Here is a 15,476-nt window from a genome sequence, read left to right as displayed (position 1 = left end):
AGTTATTGTTGATTGCTTCACATTGATTGTGTGTGGTGTGGTTCTTTCCGTCAGTAATTTGTGGGTGGGTGGATAGGCCAGGTAAGGCTCCGAATCCTTTCTTGACAAGTGATTTCTAGAACAGTCCCCAAAGGGAAACCCCGCCTGAGTGTGCAGTGCTCATACAGCATCTTCCATGTGAAAGACAAAAATTAATGGATCCCTGTGAGGTAGGTAACTCTGTTTTACATGGAGAAACTGAGACATGAAGACAAGAGACTTGCCATGACCACACAGAAAGGGACGGATTATGCTCCTATTAATGTTAATGGGCGCAAGAGCTGGCCTTGACTCAGTAGTAACATGGGAGTTTCTTCCTCCTGTGTTTTTCATCCCACGGAGAGCTCCAAGCCAGGCTATACCTTCAGCAATAACATACACACCCTCCATTTTTGTATTTCTTTCGTTGTGGGCAAGTGTTCATTTGCTTGAGCAGAACACACAGCCATTTCTAGTGACTTCTTGCAAGGCCCAGGAGCTCCTGTGGACAGAGCAGTGGTCTAACCTTTTGCGTGATGCATACCAAAGGTTTGATGAAACAGAAAACTACAGAACTTGGTTGTGTTTGGTGTATCCTGTACCTTTCATAATGATATTATGGGGCGGGATGACAAAATCTACCAACATAAATGGAACAAAGCGTTTTATTTGAATAAAGCCCTAAATGCTCAAGCCAGGTTCTTTAATGTGATAGTGTGTGTTTATGATGCACCACAAACTGTTTCCTTAAAAAAAAAAAAAAAAATCTTGCCATTGCAATGTACCATGAAGTTAGTGTAACTGTAGCTCTGAAATGTAAAGATAAGGCATTCATTTGAATCTTGTTCTCTGCAGCTTGATGCATTAAATCTTACATTAAATACAATTTTTTTTCTCTCTTTCAGACTTAACCAACATAATGACTGCTGGACATGAAGGGAAAACACAAGAAGGTTACGTGTTTGGTTGTCTAATATTCTTGGATTTGATATGAGTCAGCACATCTATTCATTGGTATCATCAACAGCATCCCAGTTTGTATGCACATTATTCACATTCCTATCTGTTGTGTTTGCAGAAATGACATTTTACCCTTTTTCTAAGGGATATCTTTTGATTTTTATATTATTTGGTTGCATGGAGTTGCCCTTTTCCAGTGACTGAGGTTTATGGAGACGTTGCAGAATTGTACATGTGGTAGAAGCCTTTTCTAAAGAGAAAAGGCAGAAACTCCAAATTAAATCGTTCAAAATCTGCATTTTTGTAAAACAAGCAAACCTTAGGAATTAGTCCCCTACATACAAGACCACAAGAATCTATTCCACCTACAAACATAACTTTAAATTACGCCGTATCCATCTTTTCTTGTTTTTTGATCCGTTTACAAAATAAAAGAAAAATCCTTCTTCAGCTGAGATCATTGCAAAGGTCAATACTGTAATAAAATATCTTTCCTTATTAGAAGTACCTAGCTAGTTATACTCGTTAATATTTCTCAAAATCACGATGTAATGTACACTATCTGGCTTAGTACCTATATGTGGAGTTAGTGAAAGTCTTTTTGTGTTTCTTTAGATTAATACAAGGATTTTTTCCAATGCCAACACAATTTGAGCTCATTCATTTGGATGCATTCCATTTCTAAGCTTATTGTGATACAGAAACCCTATGAAACCAAACCAAAACATCGAATTTTCAGTATTGAAAGGCTTAAAAAAAGGATCCTGTCATTCTTCTGTTTTTGGTTTTTGTTTTTTTGTTTTTAATTTTGGAAATAGATCTAGACTAGGAAGTAAGCATTCCAAAACCATTATTCTGTGTACATTATTGTTGCTATTGTGATAATAGAGAATTTTATTTATTTTTATGCCAGCTTTTATTGTGAAAACATATTTAGTCTGGTTTTATCAATCCTTGTTATGCTTGTCCTTGGAACATCTTTTGCGTATTCAAGGTTTGTAGTTGACAAGTTTACTGTAAAAAACAAAACAAAAAAACAAAAAAAAAACAAAAACAAAAAAATGTATTGTTTTTACAGAATAAATTTATTGGAATGTGTATTGGGAGTAAGGTTTGAGGTTGTAAGCAACTAAGTTAGCGTCATATTTGGCTTCATACGTGTAATAATGTGAGGTATTAATGTAACTCAAGTATTAAAGCAAAACATTCTGTTAACACTGAGTTGACAATAATAGATACAAGTCCAGGTGAGATTTTTTTTTTCTGTACATTGCTTTTTTTTTTCCTGGCTAACAGGAGGTTATTAAATTCACCTTGACCATATTCAAAGTTTCTTTGAAAGCACTAGAGGAAACATTGGGGGTGTGATACCTGTTTGTGAGACAGTATCTCCTACGACGGCTGAACCGCTCTTTTTTTGTTTTCTTGGGGAGAATGTGCTGGGATGGAGCTGACCTGAATTCAAATATATAAGGGAGGACTCCACACCCAGGAAGTTTGGGTTCTGGAGGAAATAAATGTTTTGAGCTTCTTTCTGCCAGTCAAACATTGACTGACCATAGGCACCGACTTCCCCGCTTTCCTGTGGGTGCTTGACCCCCCCCGCCCTCTGCCCCCGGCCCTGCCCCCACTCCACCCCTTCCATGAGGTCCCACCCCCTCCCCGCCCCCATTCCAACCCCTTCCCCAAAGTCCCTGCACCAACTCCACCCCCTCCCTGCCCCTATTCCAACTCCTTCCCCAAATCCCTACCCCGGCCCCACCTCCTCCCCTGAGCGCGCCACATTCCCGCTCCTCCCCCTCCCACCTCCCGGAGCATGCTAATGGGTGGGACGCGCTGGGAGGTAGGCAGAGGAGCGAGGACGCAGCACGCTCAGGGGTGGAGGAGGAGGTGGGGCGGGAGGTATGGGGAGCTTGGCTGTCAGTGGGTGCAGAGCACCCACTAATTTTTCCCTGTGGGTGCTCCAGCCCTGGAGCACCCATGGACTCGGCGCCTATGTGACTGACGTGCTACGGTAGAGACAAAGTGGCTGGGGTAATTACTTTTATTGGACCAACTTCTGTTGGAGAAAGAGGCAAGCTTTGAAGCTCCACAGAGCTTCTCACCCATCTTGTCTCTGTCATACCCTGGGACCAACACAGCTACAACAACACTGCAACCAACACATACTCTGGGAGTCTTGAATCCTGCCCTTTTGGCTAGAGTTCTAAAGCACAGATGCCCTCTTCTGACCACGGCTGTGAACTTCCCCTCAGAGTTTGACATTCTCCTGTTAAAGTACAGTAACTCCTCACTTAACGTTGTAGTTATGTTCCTGAAAAATGCGACTTGAAGCGAAATGATGTTAAGCAAATCCAATTTCCCCATAAGAATTAATGTTAATAAAGGGGTTAGGTTCCAGGGAATTTTTTTTCACCAGACAAAGACTATATATATATACACACACACAGTATAAGTTTTAAACAAACAATTTAATACTGGTACACGCTAATGATGATTGTGAAGCTTGGTTGAGGTGGAGGAATCAGAGGGTGGGATATTTTCCAGGGAATGCCTTACTGCTAAATGATGAACTAGCAATTGGATGAGCCCTCAAGGGTTAACTCTCACACTCTAGAAGGCAGCAGGAATGGAGCAAGGGGAGACAGCATCGCAGACAGAGACAGAGACACACACAGTGTGTGTGTGTGTGAGAGAGAGAGATGCGCATTTCCCCTTTAAGTACACTGCCTTGTTAATTAGATCAGCTTGCTGAGACCTCAGCTGCAGCTGCTGCCAGCAAGCTCCCTCCATCCTGAGCCCTGCCGTGTGTCCCCCTTGCTCTATGGAAGATGGGGTAAGCGGGGTGCAGGAGCAGGGGGGAGGGGGACACCCTGACATTAGCCCCCCTTTTCCTCCCCTCCCCACCAGACAGCAAGCAGGAGTCTCGGGGAACAGCTCCAAGGCAGAGGGCAGGAGCAGCACATGGCAGTGGGGGAGGAACAGCTGCAATTGCTAGCCTGCTGGGCAGCTGCTGCACACGGAACTTAGGGGAGCAGGGAGCTGATAGGCGGGCTGCCGGTCCACCATGGTTCCAAGCCCCCACCAGCTAGCTGCAACGGGCTGCTCTTCCTGCAAGCAGTGGACAAAGCAGGCGGCTGCCAAATGACGTTAGAAGGGAGCATTGCACAACTTTAAACGAGCGTGTTCCCTAATTGATCAGCAACATAACAACGAAACAACGTTAACCGGGATGACTTTAAGTGAGGAGTTACTGTATGAATCTCTTCCTGTTTTGAAAATCCCCCCGTATAGGTTGAAACATGCACATGGATGAGCCGAATCTGTGTTTAGACTATAAAAAAGAAAAAAGAACCCTCCAAATTTAGAACTTCTAAAATACCCAAGCATGAAATGTTTCCAATTAAGTTTATCCTCTATTTTCATCCATAAATGAGACAGAATTGTACTATTTTTAGTATAAAGATATTCAGATGTAATAGAAATACTTCTAACTGCAAATAGAAACGTAAGCCCCACCAGCCAAGACCTTACTAAATTCTATATTAGCTGCTACTTGTTTATGGCAAAATATCAGTAACAAAAGCAGCTGTGTAGAGAAGTTCAGTCGAAAAACTCCATTCTGAAAACACCTGGAAATGTTTAAGGCCTGGATTCTCCAAAGTGCTGAGCTCTCTGACCCCCCCCCCCCCACACACACACACCAATGCAGTTAACCATGTGCTTAACATTAAGCATGTGAACAGTCCTGTCAATTTCAATGATTAAGCATGTGCATACATGCTTTGCTGGATGAGACCTGGAGGGCTCAGCACTGAACAGGACTGAACGCTTAAACAGCATTTCCACAACCACATGATTTGCCTTTCACATGTAGAGAGTCTTCTCTACAAGATTTCTCAGGATTTTTAACAGGACTGACCTGCAAGAAATACTTTTTGATCAATAAAACATGTACGTAACCAAGTGATGTATGTGAATTGTTCACACTTCCAAATATTAACCCAAACAATCCACCCTAGTTTTATGAGAGTTGGTAATGCTGAAACAATCCAGTCTGTTACTCCTGGGGGAATTCTGCACCAACACATTAAAAATTCTGCAAATTTTATTGGTCAAAATAATACTATATAATCACACCAGTTTCAATTATTTTGGTAATTTATTTCAAAATACCTGTCAGCAAGTATGTCTGTAACAGGAGTAGAGAATTAAAGAAACCCCTATGACAACCTGGTTCCTGTTACTCTGCCCACTTCCCCCAGAGCCCAACTGGGGGGCCAAATACTCTCACCCTCTGTCCCCCTCCAGAGCCCAGCCATGCCTCCCCAGCCCAGACACTCACACCCCCTCTCCCCCCAAAAGGCTAGGGATACAGAGGGAGAAAAAGCCTGATGCTGGGTCCCGGTCTTGCACGGAGTTTCTTGCGTGCCACCGCTTCTTTCCTTCAGGGCATGCTGGGAATTGCAGCTGCTGGGAACCCTCCAGTTCCCTTCCTCTCCCCCAGCCTTGTCTTCTGTTTGTGAGCTGGGCTCTGCCGGGTTCAGCGAACCCTAGTGACGGCCAACAGCTCTGCAGTCCATTTCTGTGGGGAAGAAAGGAAATTCTGCACGCACAACATTAATTTCTGCAAAATTCTGCATTGCGCAGAATTCCCCCAGGAGTAGTCTGTGCAGGCAGAACATTGAAATAATTATTACTTCACTCCATGTGGTATTAATAAAAAAACTCAAACCGCTTACTTACTCAAGAATAGCTTTAGAAATTATCTCCATGACAGAGTAAAAGCAAAATGTTGAGAAGTGTTAACTGAAGTTGCCTTTATTTTCTCTTTACAGTAATGATACACAAAGCGGACTGGGCAATCTTACACATTTTTGATAAACCACATGTCATTTGGAGTCTATAAGAGAGTCCAGTTACCTCAAAAACCAATTATATACATAGCAAAAAAGAAGAGGTGGAAGCAATCTTTCTATTGAGCTTTTTCTTCTTCTTTTGCTCTCATAAAAAACTCTGGTTTGTTGACACACCTATAAGCCAGCAGTTGGGGAAGGATTCCATACACTATGTTCAGTACTAGAAAATAGAACTTTGCCTCTTCGGGGACTCTGTAGATGTAAGGTGTTCGAGCATGAAGAGAAGCACCAATATGGGAAAACTGAGCCTGTGGCAGATAAATATATATAAAAGAATGGGTAAGCATGATGTACATTTTGGAATGACAGCATAATCTGCATTACTATATTCACATGCACACATTACCAATACATTTTTTGAGCAACCCACTTTATGCCTGAATCCCAATTCTCCATCATTCTTTAGGACTGCAGTATAAAAATACTCTCTGATCTGATGTCATTTTTGCTTTGATATAATAAAAATAAATGGTACCTCCCATGTGATAGTAGCAGCTGTATTTTGTGAACATTCAGTATTCTCTGCCAGTCTCCCATATGTCTTAGGTCCTATTCATTCAGCAGGGGCCGCTGACGTGGACCTACGCAAAGTGCCAGTGAAGTCCTCATGGACACAGAGGTCTGTGCTAATAGATCCCAATGCAGTATCAAGCCTATAGATTTTGCCTCACACCCATAGGAATCAATGGTAATATTGCTGTTGACACCAATGTGTGAGGGATCTGACCCTTAGTTTGTATAAAAATGTTAGAAAATAAGAAAACTAAGGAGCTAAGTAAGTCTCACTAAAATATGTTTTGGCCCAGGCCTGCACACCTGACTTTGGTAAAACTCCTGTTGATTTCTGTAGTTCTGCAAAATCGGGCCCGAAAGGGCTACTGAGCTGGGAGTTGTTGGAGTATAGCTTAAATGTACAGCTACGGTTATATCCAGGGGAGAGCTCACTGCACTGAAACATATTTTTCGCATAAAGAAACATTTATAGATAGAAGCAATAGAGAAGCACTTCGGATAGTTGCTGTCTTTTGTCTCCATCTGTTATCTGCTATATCAAGCAACATCTCATTTAAATTAACTATCGTCTGCCCAAATTGATGGTTTGGCAGCAGGAGGAACTGGGGAAGATAAACATCAGCTTGATTTTGAGGGGACAGTGGGGGAAAGGCACACCAGAACTTAATGTAGTAGTAGACTATGGGGCAAACCCTGCTCTCTGCTGGTGTCAGTAGGAGTTATCCAGGAGTCCCAAAGAGGAGAATTTTGCCTTTGGCTACCAAAGCAGAAGGGCACAAGACGCATACAGTCTGTGTGCCTGTTCTAATACACCATCTTCTGCAAGGAGGTTACCTAGAGAATGTGCATTAAAACAGAAAAGGAACTAGTGGTTTCAGTATGTTTAACCACCCCAGCTGACGGGAGAGCTGCTCTAGAAAGCCCTAGTCAGGAAGCAGAGTAATCAAAGAAATCAAATGCAAACCCACGTTAGCAGAGTGGCTCTTGGTATTTCCCTAAGTATTTGTTACCCAGCAAGCAACGCTCAGGGGCATTCCATATATTGCATTTTTTTAACAGCCTAGCAACTCATTCTGTCTCCTCCACACTCCTAGCTCCCACCGGTGGCAGCTCACCACTGCTGGGAACATGGCTCAACCTCCCATTGTTCCTGGGATCACCACCCCCACTTCCTACTTCACATTGGTAACTGCACTGGGGCAGGCAGCAAAGGCCAGGGGCAAGGTGCTGAAAACACCAGCAGCAGAGGTAAGGAGCAGAAGGCTCTCTGCTATCTAACGTGGGCCTGTCTGTGTAGGCACTTATGGCCACTCCGAAGTATCTAGGGGTCCAGAGAAGAACATTGGAGGTGGAAAGGGTATCCTACAAATTGCCATGCTAGGTTGGCCCAATGAGCCCACTAATCCAATATCCTGTCTCTGACAGTGCTAGTACCCAATGCTTCACAGTGTATGGTCTCTGTAATGAACAGCTATGCACTCACGTCTATGGGAGAATATTCCTCTTCATCTCAGGCAGTGAGTGCTTGACACACAAGGGTTTATAACCCTTCTACATTTTTATCCGAGCTTAATGAAACTTTGGCTATTTTTATTATTCGCAAAAATAGAATTTGGATCCTATCTTTGGCCTCATTTCTATCTCCATGGACTGAGTTTCACTGACTAATTATGCATCATGTAAAATGAATTATTTCTATCAGTCTTAGGTTTGTGGTCTTTCAATTTCATTGTGGCTCCTCTGTTTCTTGTATTAGCAGAGAGGATCAACGGGCGCACCCGACAGATCTGCTCTCCCTATTCCTCTACGTGCCTCCACTGTGTCACTTACTCATCTTCCTCCCAGCTTTTATACGCTCTCCTCGTCTGGAAGCTGTCTCATGCCTCTAATCATTTGCATTGCTCTGCCCTGGACCTTTTCTATTTCTGCTATCAATTCAGATAGTGGAATTCTCCTTTAAAAAAAAAATCACATCGCTCTATTTGCCTGTCAGGCACCAAGAGCCTGATCTAGCTGTCATTACAGGCAATGGGCAGAATCCCATTGATTTCAACTGGGAGCCAGATTAGTGCTCAGATGGCAAGAAATGTGTCAATCCAGATTACTGTATCTGTTTTGCAGAAGCCCAGTTTGCAGGAAGGGAGATTTCACTCCATTGGGGTCCAGAGTTCACCCATGCTCTCTAACCAGAAACAGGGGCAGGGGCTGGGGTTGGGGGCGGGGCGTTAAATACTGCATTGACAACTGCATTAGCACCAAGCTGGCAAGAAAATCTAGGGCTGCTTGGTCCAGATTTCCATTTATGGCTAAGAGTTTTCATATAATGCTGGCAAATCTATGCCACACAAGGTGAAGGTTCTGCGGAGGTGTGGGTGACAGAGGAATTGTGAGTGACTGGATGGGGAAAAATCCTTTAGATGGGGAAGGGATTTGGACAAGTGAGAAGGAGCAGAGAGGAGGGGCGATTGTGTAAATTTAAGAGTGCCATTGTGCCATGTCCCATTTTTTATGGGGTACATTCATGCGCACAAAGGATTTCCCCTCATGAACATGTAATGTCCCCGTAGAGGGTAATAACATGTCCTTTTTGTGTGTAGGATGTATTTCCAATAGAGATGATGAAAATTTAGCTCTCCCCTTGTACGCAGTGCATTAGCAGGGACATCCAGCAGATGTGCATGTCTTGCCAATGGGCTGGCACTCCTATAACTGAGAGCAAGATCTGCCTTGCTATGTAGGATTTCTATAATCATATGCCATCAGGGAATAAGCCATTCCTAGGAACCCTCTTATATCGAACCTTTAGAATGGGGAATGTAGGGGTTTAACATGGAGACCCCTTTAGAGCTGAAGCCCACGCTGGACCATTAGGGTGCCCAGAGAGGAAGTGTGAAAAATCGGGACGGGGGTGGGGGTAATAGGCACTTATATAAGAAAAAGCCCTAAATGTCGGGACTATCCCTATAAAATTGGGACATCTGGTCACCCTATTACCAAGAAGGCCATATCTCATCCTTTACTAATCTGCTGGTCACTGAAGCTCACAGCAACTTCTAAGCTGCTAAATGCCAGGGATGCAGGTGTCAGTCACAAATAAAGCATCTCACCTTTTCACCCACATTTTGGCTGCAGACCTATTATGAATGCTGCTTGGAGGGTGTCTCGGTGTTTGTATTGTTCTGCAGCCAACAAAGCAGTCTGAGACAGGAAAAGAGGGCTGGGCTGGGCTGGACAAGGGGAAGGGGCAGGTCTCCCACCATTCTGGGTCTGATCTAAAGCCAACTAAAATAAGTGAAAAGAACAGGAGTACTTGTGGCACCTTAGAGACTAACAAATTTATTAGAGCATAAGCTTCGTGGGCTACAGCTCACTTCTTCGGATGCATATAGAGTGGTGCCACAAGTACTCCTGTTCTTTTTGCGGATACAGACTAACACGGCTGCTACTCTGAAACCTAAAATAAGTGAAACACTGTCACTGATTTCCAAGGGGGTTGCATCAGGCTCTTTGAGCTCTGTGAGGCCAAGGAAAGTCAGCAGGGAAAGACTGGAGATATGTGGCAACCAAGCGAACCCTTCTGAGCACCCTGTGTTCTCATTTAGGTAAGAGCCTATAGACTAGCCACTGAAGCAGTGGGGGTTGAGCGGGCCAGGTTTTTCTATGTCTCAGTGAGCTAGACAGGTTGAGGGAGGAAGGAGGATGTGGCCTGGCCTCTAGACTCCTCAGCTGGGCCTGGTTAGCAATCTGTAGAGAAACTTCCTGCAGCTCAGATCTGGGGAGGGAGAATTACTTGGGCTATGTCTGTATGGGTGGGGAGGGGAACTGTTTTGCTGCAGCACAGAAGTTGAACCTTTCATCACTTGACATGTAAGTCCTGTCTTCAGTTTCTCATATAGATAACTGTTGGTTTTAGTAAAGTCTTAGTCGATAACTACAGTCTTTGTAAAATCAAGGCTCCTAAAGTGCTACTCTTGTGAATGTTAAGTAGCGTCACAGGATCAGTGACGCCAGAAGGTCATAACCCATATTTGGAGTCTGAGGGCCATTACATAACTTTTAAAATGACAGGGTTCTGAGAAAGATGTCTCCTCTCCCATGCTAATGGCTAGGCCCTTTCAGAAGTTCCCCCCCCCCTTTTTTTTTTAAATGCAGGAGACACTATTCTGAGATTTACATTTGCAAAAACACATACATTGCAAAAGGACAGAAATAAAAAAGTCTCCTACTTAGTAGCAGCGTGTGAGCTCTCACCAGGGAGATTCCCATGGGATAAAAAGCTTTAGCTTGCCATCTTTAGTTTTCTACTTGGGGGGAGGGGAGATGAGGGGCTCTTTGTCCATAACAGAACACAAACCATAAGTTTTAATTAATAATTACAGGTGTTTTAAATTTAGCAAATACAATTCTTGAAATAGTCACTTGTATTAAAAAGACCAAAAAAGATGGAAGATGACACCCCTTTCTGCCCCCTCCCCCCAACTTCCTTTAAAAGACAACCTGTCTCCCTCATTTTCTTCCTGAGTAATTAACATGTATGGGCACTAGACTAAATCAAAGTAATTGCTTTTAGTTGGACAATGATTTGAGTTCACTCTGCAGTGCACTAAACCATTTAGAGGAAATGCCTTTGTGTATTGGCAAGTGCAAACTACTGCTTAAATGCTGAGCAAGCTAGTACATGTGTTCTCGTTCCTGGGTAGGGAAAGGAAAAGTTTGGGAGCTATGCTACAATGTGTATCACTTTTGACAGATGGTTTAGCTACTGCTATCAATCAGCAGAATTTTTGCTCGGGTCCCAGATTTGTTTAAAAGACTAAAAAGGAAATCTGTAAGTCTCAGTTCTGGGCTGCAAGTGGCTTTCCCTCTTCTTTCTCCATTTATAAATCAGCCGTGTCCTTTGGCCAGACCACAAGTGAGATTAAACAACGTTCTTCGGACTTCAGCAAGAAAATGTTGCACGTGACTTAATAACACAGATACAGACAGAAGTTATATTTGCTGTGAGAAACATATGGTGATGTTTCAGTCTGATGTCTGCACATGTTGGCGAAGTTTATGGAGCTATGATAGTAAGACAAAACATGTGTTTTGACTTTTGATTTCGTTTTCCTCATGGTAAATAAGGTTGGAAGAAGTTGTTTCTTCCCCAAGAATGGGTGAAACCTGAGTAATCTGTTAAAAGATCCACATCCACGTTACTGATACGCTTTTGCTAGATGTGTTGACACTGGCTTCCCTATATTAACTTGCTTGTGGTTTTTGATGTTATGTTTTACCTAATGCAGTCGCTGTGGCAGGTCAAGCATATAACATCAATTCTTTTGATTCTCTGGTTCTTCCCATTTACAAATCTTGCTAAATTCCACTCTGATATATGAGTTACGATATACGTGGCTGTCATATATCTCTGGTATATCTCTGGGAATAAGCAGGAAGAACTCGAAATGATAGTAAATAAACACAACTATGACATAGTTGGCATCACAGAGACCTGGTGGGATAATATGCATGACTGGAATATTGGTATAGAAGGGTACAGCTTGCTCAGGAAGGACAGGCAGGGGAAAAGGGGAGGAGGTGTTGCCTTATATATTAAAAATGTATACACCTGGACTGAGGTTGAGATGGAAATAGGAGACAGACTTGTTGAAAGTCTCTGGGTAAGGATAAAAGGGGTAAAAAACAAGGGTGATGTCATGGTAGGGGTCTACTACAGTCTACCTAACCAGGACAGGGGCAGCAGGCTTGTATAATTTTTGATGGTGCCCAGAACAGATCCAAGTCCCGCCCTCTCACCTAAGGCGCTGGGAGGGAGTTTGGGTGTGGGAGGGGACTTGGGGTGCAGACTCTGTGACGGAGTTTGGGTGCTAGGTGCAGGCTCTGGGCTGGGGCAGGGGGTTGGGGTGTAGGAGGGGGTGTGGACTCTGGGAGGGAGTTTGGGTGCAGGATGGGTTTGGGGTGCAGGCTCTGTGAGAGAGTTTGGGTGTGGGAGGGGTGCGGGATCTGGGAGGGAGTTTGGGTACAGGAGAGGGTTTGGGGTGCAGGCTCTGGGAGAGAGTTTGGGTGTGGGAGGGGTGCGGACTCTGGGAGGGAGTTTAGGGTGCTGGGTGCAGGAGGGGGTTTGGGTGCTGGGTGCGAGTTCTGGGCTGGGACAGAGGGTTGGAGTGTGGGAGGGGGTGCGGGGCGTGGCACTGGGCCGGGGATGAGGAGTTTGGGGTACAGCGGGCAGGCTGCCTCAGGGCTGGGGGGGGCAGAGAGGAGAACTCCCCCAAGTCCTCTCCCCGACAGCAGAGATTCCAGAAGACTAGAAAAGGGCAAATATAGTGCCAATCTATAAAAAGGGAAATGAGGATAACCCGGGGAATTACAGACCAGTCAGTTTAACTTCTGTACCCGGAAAAATAATGGAGCAAATAATTAAGCAATCAATTTGCAAACATCTAGATGATAATAAGGTGATAAGTAACAGTCAGCATGGATTTGCAAGAACAAATCATGTCAAACTAACCTGATAGCTTTCTTTGACATGGTAACAAGCTTTGTGGATGGGGGGAAGTGGTAGACGTGGTGTATCTTGACTTTAGTAAAGCTTTTCATACTGTCTCACATGACCTTCTCATAAACAAACTAGGGAAATGCAACCTAGATGGAGCTACTAGAAGGTGGGTGCAAAACTCGTTAGAAAACCGTTCCCAGAAAGTAATCATCAGTGGTTCACAGTCATGCTGGAAGGACATACGAGTGGGGTCCTGCAGGGATCGGTTCTGGGTCCAGTTCTGTTCAATATCTTCATCAATGATTTAGATAATGGCTTACAGAGTACACTTATAAAGTTTGCAGACGATAGCAAGCTGGGAGGGGTTGCAAGTGCTTTGGAGGATAGGATTAAAATTCAAAATGATCTGGACAAACTGGAGAAATGGTCTGAAGTAAATAGGATGAAATTCAATAAGGACAAATGCAAAGTACTCCATTTAGGAAGGAACAATCAGTTGGCTGCCTAGGGAGGAGTACTGGGGGGTCATAGTGGACCACAAGCTAAATATGAGTCAACAGTGTAATGCTGTTGCAAAAAAAGAGAACACATTTCAGGAAGGATGTGGACAAACTGGAGAGAGTCCAGAGAAGAGCAACAAAAATGATTAAAGGTCTAGAAAACATGACCTATGAGCAGGGCTGGATTAACACGGAGGCTTTAGGGGCTGCAGCCCAGGGCTCTGGGCTAAGGGGGGCCCCGGCACAGCAGGGCTCAGGCAGGTAATCTTGGACTGTATACTAACTGCTTGTAGTTGAGACAAAGTCTTACTACTCTGTTGCTAAAGACAATTCTTATCACCATATTAGGTAGTTAAATTGTGTTGTAATCTGCACATATAATAATATATAAGCATGTATAATCTAAACATGTAATCACAGATATTCATCTGTGGCCCAGATGCACCAGGCCATTCAAGAATCTCAATTAGCCCAACAGCATGACATTTATCTTTGTATACCTTTGTATCTCACACTATCCTTGAGTTGTTGTTGTTACAGCTTCACACCCAAATGTTCTGCATCCTCTAAATGTTTAGGGGTCCTTCATTTTGCCACATATAGGGCAAATCAATTAGATGTGTCATATTAGACTTTCTGTAAATGTCCTGTCTCAAATGGTAAATAGCTCCATACGTGCACTCTAGGCCAGGGCAATTTACCTGTGTGGAATTTTTTGTTTTTTGGTAAATTATTTTGTCTTACAGTTTGTGTCACCAGTGTCCATGAATTATTATTGCACATCATTATATAGGTCACCATTTAATCATAACTGTTTATTTAACAAAATCAGGATGGAATGAGTTGTGCAAGTGTGGGGCCTTGGGAAGAACATGAAATTTTGGAGATGAACGTGAATATATGTTAGAAATGACACTGGAAGCTCCCCTGTGCTGTAGAAGTAGCTGTAATGCTAAGAAAATAACCAATATTGTCCACCATGCGACTAACAGCTATTCTTACCAATGAGACTCTTTTTAAACCATCCACTTGACCAAAACATTGAGTGGCTCAATGAGAGTATTTAACTGTCTTTTTAAAAAGTGGGTAGATGCTATGGCTTAACACCCCCACCCCATGCTACCCCAAATATTTGATTTCTTTGGGGAAATGCACAGCATTTAATAAGGCTTAAGTAATACAAACAAGCCAGATAAAATATGAAGCTAAAGAAAAAACTGTCTTCCAAGGCAATGATGTAACATCTGAGACGCATGTATTGAACCTGATTCTCCGCTCCCTGATGGTGGTTTTATGCTAGTGTAATTGTTGAAGTCAACTGAATTACTTTGGCATAAAACCAGCATAAGGTTGTGGATTGGGGGTGAATTGGAGCTCCTTACCTATATGATATTTCTCTAGTTACAGCATTATCAACTAGAAATTCACCAATGAACATTTTTACAAAGAAATAACTATAATACCTGGGCTAGTCCTCCAGCATGTATAAGGGTTAAGTCAGGCATCCAAGAACAACCAGGCACCAATAGGCCATACAGTGCGATCGTATAATAAGGCACAGAGTAGAACATGTATGTCAGCATCTGCATTTTAAACAAAAACATTAGCTGTTTTGTGTTTTCAGAGAGAGGTCTATTTAGGAATCAGCCAATTGCTGACTGAGAAATTGGAATATTCCAAGATTATGCTCTCCAGGGATGTTTGCAGATGATGAAAGATATCCCTGTAGATGAACAGAACACTCCACATAGATTCTCCAAATAGTGAAATCATAATACTCCAGAACCCCACCACTTTCCAGAGTGAAGTTTCTTCATTCAACTTGTTGCCAGAATGTATTTCTCACAGAAAAGGTCAATTCTTCATTTGAGGTTTACTCATTTGGTTGCCTCCCCGTAAATGACACTATGCATCTCAATGTTTGTCATTTTTTAAAAAAAGAAATATTGTGGGTATTAAGAACCCTCAGGTCAACCCTCGTGCGATGCTCAAGTAAACAGGCTTGGCAAAGGATGCTGTGTGGTTTTACAGGAAAGAGGAATGTGTCAGTGGTGATACAGAAGAGAAATA

At 43.3% G+C, this 15,476-nt stretch overlaps 2 protein-coding genes across 2 annotated transcripts in view; one reads left to right on the top strand and one right to left on the bottom strand.

Annotated features, from left to right (window-relative positions):
- HDGFL3 (HDGF like 3) overlaps positions 1 to 2,193 on the top strand; it is a 60,731-nt gene extending 58,538 nt beyond the window's left edge. Inside the window, exon 6 of the mRNA XM_026648316.2 lies at positions 924 to 2,193. Within this exon, the coding sequence (XP_026504101.1) occupies positions 924 to 929 (6 nt within the window). The 3' untranslated portion in view covers positions 930 to 2,193. The remainder of the gene's footprint in view (positions 1 to 923) is intronic.
- Positions 2,194 to 5,554: 3,361 nt separating this feature from the next.
- Positions 5,555 to 15,476, bottom strand: part of TM6SF1 (transmembrane 6 superfamily member 1) — a 32,515-nt gene continuing 22,593 nt past the window's right edge. Inside the window, exons 9-10 of the mRNA XM_026648315.2 lie at positions 14,870 to 14,989; positions 5,555 to 6,145 (exon numbers count right to left, since the gene is read on the bottom strand). Of these exons, the coding sequence (XP_026504100.1) occupies positions 5,954 to 6,145; positions 14,870 to 14,989 (312 nt within the window). The 3' untranslated portion in view covers positions 5,555 to 5,953. The remainder of the gene's footprint in view (positions 6,146 to 14,869; positions 14,990 to 15,476) is intronic.

The sequence above is a fragment of the Terrapene carolina genome, unplaced genomic scaffold (genome assembly GCF_002925995.2).
Source record: "Terrapene carolina triunguis isolate 2854851 unplaced genomic scaffold, T_m_triunguis-2.0 Scaffold67, whole genome shotgun sequence".
NCBI lineage: Eukaryota > Metazoa > Chordata > Testudines > Emydidae > Terrapene > Terrapene triunguis.
This window is presented reverse-complemented; position numbering and strand designations above follow the sequence as displayed.